Source organism: Notothenia rossii (genome assembly GCF_949606895.1).
Source record: "Notothenia rossii genome assembly, chromosome: 8".
NCBI lineage: Eukaryota > Metazoa > Chordata > Actinopteri > Perciformes > Nototheniidae > Notothenia > Notothenia rossii.
The window spans coordinates 81,678,321-81,687,664 of NC_136906.1; the positions used below are offsets into that span (position 1 = coordinate 81,678,321).

General features: G+C 42.6%; 2 protein-coding genes across 2 annotated transcripts in view; one reads left to right on the forward strand and one right to left on the reverse strand.

Annotated features, from left to right (window-relative positions):
- Window positions 1-1,002, reverse strand: part of LOC307016316 (hairy/enhancer-of-split related with YRPW motif protein 2-like) — a gene marked incomplete at its 5' end in the record, with an annotated part of 19,414 nt that extends 18,412 nt beyond the window's left edge. The window contains one exon of the mRNA XM_079645356.1: window positions 967-1,002. Coding sequence (XP_079501482.1) covers window positions 967-1,002 — 36 coding nt within the window. The remainder of the gene's footprint in view (window positions 1-966) is intronic.
- Window positions 1,003-4,142: 3,140 nt separating this feature from the next.
- Window positions 4,143-9,344, forward strand: LOC307016988 (uncharacterized protein). Its single transcript, XM_079646402.1, has 4 exons — window positions 4,143-4,396; window positions 5,720-5,998; window positions 6,480-6,842; window positions 8,694-9,344. Exons 1-4 carry the CDS (start codon window positions 4,267-4,269, stop codon window positions 8,951-8,953), a joined length of 1,032 nt encoding a protein of 343 aa, XP_079502528.1. The 5' UTR covers window positions 4,143-4,266; the 3' UTR covers window positions 8,954-9,344.

A 9,344-nucleotide genomic window follows, 5' to 3' on the forward strand; every position in this document is an offset into this window, starting at 1 on the left:
AATTAGGTTTTTTTTTTTTTTTTTCAAAAGAGTATTTTTTTTGTTTTTCTCTGAATTTTTTACTATAATTAGGGCCTACCAATGAAACACTGAGGAAGGAGGGGACACCTGATGACCCCAATGATATTATTACCCCTTTATCCACTCAGAAGGTGCTGATTATTATAAGGGATTGTAAAAGTCCTATGAGCTCAATTTAGGGTTTGTTTTTAGAAGGTACCTGAATACCTGAATGTATACCTGTGTACCTGAATACCTGAATGTATGTGTACCTGAATACATTTATGTATACCTGAATACCTGAATGTATACCTGTATGTATACCTGTGTACCTGAATACATGTATGTATACCTGTATGTATACCTGTGTACCTGAATACATGTATGTATACCTGAATACCTGTATACCTGTAAGCATCTCATCAAAACCACCCGTGTGATGTTGACTGTCATTTGATTGACAGCTGTCTCTTATCTGTGCTTCCTGTCACGAACCACTTTTCTCTTTGTGTGTTTTTAGGATTTCCTGCTGCTGCCCAGTTTAATTGTCTGACCTCTAGAGGCTCTATTTTTAAACATCTTGACCTTTGACCCCTCCCCCACTGCTATATTTAGGCTTTGTAAACAGTCTGGGAAACTGATAGGGATTTCCCCAACATGTGATTCTGAGATGCTCATTTTTCACTGTTCGGACAAATGTGAGCATCTGGTGAGAAACAATGTAAAGGGTGATTTATTTATTTATCCTCAAGGCTTTTTAACTCAAACGGGATTTCAGAGAAACACATAGGCTATATATATATATATACTATATATATATATATATATATATATACAGTTTAGTTTATGATTCAGCCTTGGGGTAAGACTTTTATAGTCTATGGCCATAATGCTAAACGGGAGCAAATGTTAAAAGGGACCCTCAATTATCAGTGGTGGCCACCGAAGTCCGCCGCCGGAGCTCACGTAGCCCCCTGCGGCTCCGTGAGCTCCGGCCGGCATCCTCGGAGGTGGTATCCGGGGCTATAACTGGAGATCAGGGGCCGTATTCACAAAGCATTTTATCTTACCGCTAGGAGTGCTCCTAACTCGCGCTAAAACATTTTACGTAGGAGTTTGTTCTTAAAAGTTATTCACAAAGCCGCTGAGACCTACTCATACTAAGGATAAATCACTAAGAGTGAACTAAGAGTGACGCGCCGTTGCTATGGATTACGTCGATTCTCGTGCATGAGTTTAGAAGCGGTCAGTACGGTGATTGGTTGTTCAGAGCAGGCTGGTCTCGGTGAAACTCATCCGCAACATCCCACAAACGAGCCCACTAAAACAAGGAAATAGCCGAGGCTAGAAATGTATTCCTATCAAATAGTTAATGGACAGTGCAGTTAGCAGAATACACGCATGATGACACGTTTGTGCAGACCACGATAATGACGTTGTATATGCACGTTGAAGTTGGCTTTGATCCTGTGTAGTTGTTGATTGTCCAAAGGAACCGGAAAATAAACTGTTGGATGATATGTGGTCTAGAGAGCGCGTGATGGTTTGGTTTATGGCACGGCTGACTGATGGTTGCGATATTCCTAAATCGTCAGCATTGCAAAGTTGCATTTTCCCTGTTGCTAAATATCGTAGTGTTGCCAAACATTTTATTTCCGGACTAATCGGGTTATTCCTGTTAGTCGGGGATGTTATTGCATCCCGCACTAATTCCACAACAAGTTTGATACCCTCACGATTTAGCCTATATCTCTTGATCAATTCACAGTCTTCCATTGTCTCCAAAACATTTCGTCTCTCAGCCATTTTCAGATTCTTTGTGAATAGGTCTTACTGAGTTAGGAGTCCTCTCGAGGACTTTTAAGCTCTCCCAGACTTAGGTGCTACTTTTAGGCCTAAAATACTTTGTGAATTGCTCTTAGTGAATAAAATTAGGAGTCCTAAATGTAAGACTGACACGCCCATTATGCTTAGGAGTTTCTCCTAAATTCGCCAGTTAGGAGCTACTTTTAGCCCTAAAATCCTTTGTGAATACGGCCCCAGGAATGCAGCGAAACGTGGACTTGGTTCGCTTGCAACCCGCTGTAGTTTAGCTAAAGAAATTATGTTGAACAAGGCTTATTAAGCTGAACATCCGCCACAATTGTTCTGCTATGTATCGGTACTTATTTTATTACTTATTAACGTGTGAATGACAAGCATTAAGAATAACAAAAAATAGCTAATCATCTTGCAGATTGTGAGTATGTTAGCCTAGCTTGGTAGCCTCAGCTAAATCGGGAGCTTGGAGCCCCGCCTTGTGTTTCAGCAGCAGGTCCGGCCTCGGCTCCGCCTCTTTGCCCTTACTTGGATCAGGCAGGAGTTAGACTCTGACGTCACTGTCGAGCCGTTAGTGGCCGACACCGCCTACTTTAAGGCCCAGATACACCGGCCCGAAATCGGCAGTAAATGGGAGTCGGGCCGAGCATGAGCGTGGGCACGCCCTATTCGGAGTGGTGTGCGCCGCACCGTCGGGTCTTTTCTGCCGACCTGACGCCTTTTCTTGCCGATTGAATCGGCGTCGGGAACACCACCGGAAGTCGGACAAAGGGATAACACTGATTGGCTGTTCAGCTAGCGAATCAGTGCATGAGAATCATTAACGGAAGTGAGGGAGGTAAACAAATGATTTAAAATGGAAGATGGAACACACACGGACGGCTATTTCACCTCATGGGTTTATAGAGCTCCTGTTCGTTCATGTTTTCAATGGACGAGAGTGAAAATGGAAAGAAAAACGCTATTTGTTGTTTGTTTATATCAAGGAGTCTGTTCTTCTTCTCTGTCTTCCGGTTGTTCCGGTTGTTTCCTCTTTTGAATGATGAATACACACTACCGCCGCCTGCTGGTAAGGAGAGTTATTGCCACTCACGCATACGCAGTTCATACGTGCTCGGCTCGGATATGCGGTGTGTTCCAGTGCGCAAAGTCGGCAAATACGCAGGAGAGTCCGGCGACGCCACAGTCGGTGTCGGCGTCTTATCAGGTGACTGGCCGGTGTATCTGGGCCTTTAGGCTTCTCGGCAGCAACTCTGCAGAATCCTATGGGTGATGTCACGGACACTACATCCATTTATTTATACAGTCTATGATTTGAACCTCCCCTGATCCCAACACCAACACACTAGTCCACTGCGCCACACGCCTACTTCTACATCTACAGCACGGAAGAGGATTAGGGTCACGTGGGAAATCCTTTTTGAGATCTGACCGAAAATTAGAATTGTATTTAGTCAGAATTTCGCCTGATTTCTCAGAATTCCGAGATTTTTCGTTTATCATGACATGACATGTTACTTGTTAGATGCTTTTATCCAAAGCTACTTACATACTCAATACTGTGGACAATCCCCACAGGAGCACTTTGGGGTGAAGTGTCTCAGGGACACAACGACATGCTGACTGCAGTGGGGTTTGAACCTGTGCTCCCCTGATCCCAACACCAAGACTCTAGCCACTGCGCCACACGCCTCTGCGTATCAGAATGTACATTTTTCAAAAAATAAAGTTCTTCACGTTTTCCTCAAAATTCAGATTTAGCAAAAAATATCTGACTATTTTCTTTTTTTCTCAGAATTCTAACTTAAAAAAAAAAGATTCTCCACATGTTTTTCCCTCCAAATTCTAACTTTTTCATTTTATTCTTAAAATTCTAACATTTCCATTTTCCCCAGAATTTTGACTAATTATTTTGTTAACTTTTTCTAAAAAAATTCGAAGTTTTCACTTTTTCTCAGAACTGTATTTTTTATCAAAAAAAATTAGACTTTTATTTTCCTCAGAATTTTGACTATAAATAATAACTATAATTTGCTTTACAGAGTTCTTGGAGCGAGCTCGCCTCCTCGTGGAAACTCCATCACTGTCAGTACAGATTTCCCTGCAGTAATACAGCTCTGAAACAAATTAAGATACCACTGCAGCATTGTCAGTCTCTCTGGTTTTAATATTTATTGGCATGTGCGTGATTAAAGAAAACATCTGAGTGGTCTCCTAATTATTTCCAGAGCTGTTAATGGCTAAAATTATCTTTTGCCTCCGGAGCTGCAGTACCACCGTTTGGCCACTCCCAAAATACCCTAAATAAACCATCTTCAAAGAGGGGCGCTGTTCCTGCGAAATCGACGCTGAGCGGCAAACCGGATACGGAAGTACCCTGTTGTTTTCTGTTGTCTGGGTTCCTCCCCTCTCGCCTCTCTCCAGGTAAAGGAGCTTTACAGGTGATAAATGGAGCATAAACTGATCGTAGCGGTGTCTGGATTCCCTTCTCTGTACGACAGCGGCTCTCTGACCTACAGAGACCTGAATATGAGAGCTGAATCGTGGCGGCAGGTCTCTCAGATCGTCGGTGTTCCCGGTAAGAGCTCCGTTTAAACCGTTTCAACCGCTAACGATGACCGTTTCTGTCTCAGATTCACCCCAAAAGAAGCAGATTTACCGTGGCCGTGAAACGAGAGTCTGTTGGATGATTTAACTTTAACAGTTTCTGTCAAATCTGATGTTTTAAAGATCAAAACAAAGAAGGGTGCGCATCCTAATACCGTCCGACTCCTGTGGTTCATAGCCACATTGGTTCCTATTTATCCTTATAAACCTCACAGATACCACGTTTTTTTAAATTTAAAAATAAAATCTGAGTTTTGACTTAGAAATAATGCTATTAATTCCTCCTTTTGATAGTTAGGTATTGGATCAATGTACAATAGACACTGTACTGCTATATTACACTACATGTCAGACACTTTTATCCAAAGCGACTTACATACTCAATACTGTGGACAATCCCCACCACTTTGGGGTGAAGTGTCTCAGGGACACAACTACATAAGATGGACCTTCATTAATCCCTCGTGGGGAAATTGTTTCTCTGCATTTGACCCATCCTAGTGTTAGGAGCAGTGTGCTGCCATTTTGAACGGCGCCCGGGGAGCAGTGTAGGGAACGGTGCCTTGCTCAGGGACACCTCTGTAGCACTTGGTCTTGCCGGGACTTGAACTGGTGACCTTCCAGTTGCCAAGCCAACTCCCTATCGACTTCGCCACCACCGCCCCGCACATGCTGACTGCAGTGGGGTTTGAACCTGTGCCCCCCTGATCCGAATACCAACGCACTATTCCACTGCGCCACAGCCTCCCTATATATTATATCGATAAGAACATTTTGCAGATTTAGCCTTTTATTGCAGTGATTACTTGTTGTTACCATTAAGTACCAACAAAGTTAGTTTTAATTGTGATAATGACAACAATCCGGCAGTGGTTCAGTCAGTAGGGGCTTGGACTGGGTGCCGTAGGGTTGCTGGTTCAAGTCCCCGAACAGACCTAAATATGGAGTGTGGACTGCTACTAGTAACTCCATTGGGGCTTTTATTTTGAAAAAAACCATGCCTCGTTAAGCTTCCTGAAAGGATACAGAAACTCAGTTCAGCTTCAGTCTGACTTTCAATTGAATATGTTTAGTGTCTGCATCCTCTTGCGTTTCTCAGATAACTCAGTGATCCTGCTGTTATGTTCAATGTTTGTTGTTTGTTGTTCATGTGTTGTGTCGTAATATTTGTCTGTTGATGTTACATATGGAGCTGCTGTGAGGCAAGTCACATTTAAGACTTGATCTGACCATTAAAGTGTTATCGTATTGTATAACGAAGCTTTGGATTAAACGTGTAATCGTGTCTCCTCAGAGTCTGAGTGCCGGAGGAAGTGGAAGACGTTGAGGGATCAGCACCGGAGGGAGAGGCAGCGGGAAAAGGAACGTCGAGAGAGCGGCATCGGGCTCTTTAACTACCGGCCCTGGAGATACTCGGCCATCTTGTCCTTCCTGAACCCCTTCATCGATGCTCGAGCAGCGGGAACTAACGGCTGGGCTCTGGACCCTCAGCCCTCCATGTTCATCTCCTCAGAGACCGGCTGCAGCACCACCACGGAGACACGCAGCGACGACGACGACGACGAGCACTACGGTGCGTATACGTTAACAAAGATGGATTTGTAATAGAGCTTTTATTTTGAAAAAAAATCCTGAATTTTCTTTAGGGATATATTACACTATGGAGCTTTTATTTTGAAAAACAAGGCCCAACCTGTCCATCATGTTGGGATACAGTTTCTTTATGGCGCTTTTATTTTGAAAAACAAGGCTCATCCTGTCCATCATGTTGGGATACTGTTACTTTATAGTGCTTTATTTTGAAAACAGTGCTAATCCTACACTTCCTTAAAGGATACTGTTTCTTTATGGTGCTTTTATTTTGAAAAACAAGGCTCCTCCTGTCCATCTTGTTGGGATACAGTTTCTTTATGGCTCTTTATTTTGAAAACACGCTTAATCCACTAACTCCATGAAGCTTTTATTTTGAAAAACATGCCGTTCATGTGATATTCTTCTTGATCACAGCTGCGGGATCAATAATTAAATATGAATTCTCTATCTTTTTTTCTCAGATATCTCTGTAGGCGACGCTACGACCACCACAACATCGTCTCCTTCCTCTGAATTCGTGCAGAGGAAACGACCGTCATCCGACACGGGGGACAACTTCAGATTCAAAGAAGCCAAGATGGAGGGCGGTGCCGAGAAAAACGATTGTGCTCAAACGCAACAGCAGCAGCAGCACGACAACATGAAGGAGCTTTTTGAGATGATGATGCATTCAGTGAGTTCTTTAGCTGCGTCGATAGCATCTTCACACCCTTCCTCCTCCTCTTCATCATCGTTGGATCAGCCTACCTTGAACCATCACCTGAAAACGGAGAATCAGGAGGCGGAGCTTCTGGTGCTCAGCGACGACGAACGAGAGGAGGCAAGTTTATTTATATATAACTCAACATTAAGAGCATTTAGGAAATAGTGCAGCCTGTTCCTGAGCTAACTGAAACAATAACACAAATATATGTAAAGTAATAAAGATGGACCAATTTAAAAGGGGATGTCGCTAATACATCTATAGCTAACTCTAACTAGTAGGTATTGATAGCAGTGGTTGTATTGTTGCCTTATGGGGCTTCTATTTGAAAAAGAAATGCCTCGTTAAGCTTCCTGAAAGGATACAGTAACTCCATTGGGGCTTTTATTTTGAAAAGCATTCCTAATCCACAGTACAATAACTCTATTGGGTTTTATTTTGAAAAACAAGACTCATGTTGACTTTCCTGTTGGGATAGGGCAGGGTTGCGGTCGAATGACCCGGAAGTCCCTCAGTGGCAGCCATGATAAGTGCTGTTTGAATTCTCTAGATGAAAGGAGGTTTCAAACTTCCTTTATAACCTCCTTTAGCTTAGGAACCACTGGACCTCCCTCACCCAAAGGAGAGGAGAAAATGCTGCCCCACAATGCATTGCTGCCGCAGCATGTGCCGTCACACAACAGTCGGCCATTCACGGACACAACCGTTTATGACGGAGAATCTTATATCATGAAAGTTACGGTGCTTATTAAGCTTTTTAAAACGTATTTGGTAAGTTGCCAAAGTGCTTTGTTTTGAACGTTCATCAGTATTATAATCACAAAGAGAAATATGAACGTTAGTTTTTACTGAAATGATCAAATAAAGTCAACATTTCACTGAGCTGTGTGGGGTTTGTTCAACTTTTAAAAGATGTTTGAATGATGTACACAGTGATAGATGTTAAGGACTAACGTTTATAATAGGCATGTAACGATATATCGAATATCACAATATCGCGGTAAATAAATGTCTCAATACCGTCGTGAGACTAACAAAATCTACCACGATACTACTATCCTACTAAAATGCTGTACAAATCAGATTTATTATTTAAGTAAAAAAAAAGAATTCACATTTTTTTTCTTTATTTTTCAATATCGCGATAAATATCGTACCGTGGACTTTTTATCACGATATTATCGTACCGTTAGTTTTTGGTATGGTTACATCCCTAGTTTATAATAAATACATTTGTATTGATTTTAAGATCTTTTCATCAATCATACGTATTGGGATCATTTGTATTAACGTGGACTGGAGGGAGAGGGTGACGAGCATAAGTTTCACTTTCATTTTTTATTTCAATTCCAGCTTTGGTCTTGAAGAATATGTTTCTCTGTTGTTCATAAAGCATAAAGCAACAGCATCAGAGCACGGTGCAGAGTCTCTAGATGAGTCCCTCGTTCTTATTAAACATCCATGTTGTAGTCCTCTGTATAGAAAACTGTAGTTTCCATAGTTTCCCCACAGCAGCAGACGCACATTCAGGACGTCCGCTGGCGCATCATAAACACGTCGGATAGTGAAAGTGCATTCGGATTCTCTAAAGTACCGCAGTCTCTTCTCCTAAGTCCTTTTGAATTCTCCTATCCACTATCCCTTAACCCCGTGACGTTTCACTCAGAGGTCAAGGAATAGGAGATAGGGTTAGACGTTAGGAGCTGATTTTTGGACTATTCGACCGCAACCTCGGGGTCTGCGGCCCGTCGGCCATTTTGAATCGGCCCTCTGCAAATTCAAAAATTATAATGGAATACGGCCCACACCTACATTTTGCTAACTTATAACTGAACTTACGAGGCGATACACCTCTAGTGAGCGGTTCAGCCCTTCGTATATTTTTCTATATGTGGTCCTCAGGGAATAAAGTTCTGACACCGCTGCTTTAAATGCTTCATAAACCAGTATTTTGATGTTCTTCAACAGACAGGGAGCCAGTGTCGAGAGCTCAGAACTGGAGGTGTGTCTCGGGAGGGTCATCCGAGGGTCAAGAGGAGGGGCGAGGCCCTGCTGGAGGACCATCTGAGGAGGACGGAGGCCCGCGAGGCTCAAAAAGACGATGTGACGCTGTTTCTCCTGAGTTTAGCCCCCGCTCTGAGGAGACTGACCCAACAGAAACAGTCCTGGGTCAGAACCAAGATCCAGCAGTTCCTCCACGAAGCTGAGTTCGGTGCCACCAGCTTTCAGTGAAATATATTGTATATGTTTATAGGCTGTATGGCCGGGGGCTCCGTTTTCTAAGATTTCATTTTGAATCGACCCTCAGCCATTTCAAAAAGTATAATGTAATATGGCCCACAAATGAAACTTCTCTATTGTACTTCTTAAATATATATGTTCAAATATTTTACACAGTAGCTGAATAAAACCCTATGGAGGGCTGTGATGTTGTAATTTACCTACCTTTGAAAGATTTTCTAATTTATAACCAAACTTACGAGGCGATATAACTAGTGAGCGGCCCAGCCCTCCGAATATTTTTCTGTCTGTGGCCATCGGGGAAAAAGGTTTGGACACCCCTGTTGTATGGACTAGGGCTGCACAATCAATCAATAAAAAAGTGTATTTATACAGCCCAATA

Excerpts from the sequence above, each read along its gene's own strand:
- LOC307016988 (XM_079646402.1), top strand. The coding sequence starts at position 4,267 with ATGGAGCATAAACTGATCGTAGCGGTGTCTGGATTCCCTTCTCTGTAC. Across the intron at positions 5,999-6,479 it reads CGACGACGACGAGCACTACG|ATATCTCTGTAGGCGACGCT; the intron begins GTGCGTATACGT and ends TTTTTTTCTCAG. Across the intron at positions 6,843-8,693 it reads CGACGAACGAGAGGAGGCAA|GGAGCCAGTGTCGAGAGCTC; the intron begins GTTTATTTATAT and ends TTCAACAGACAG.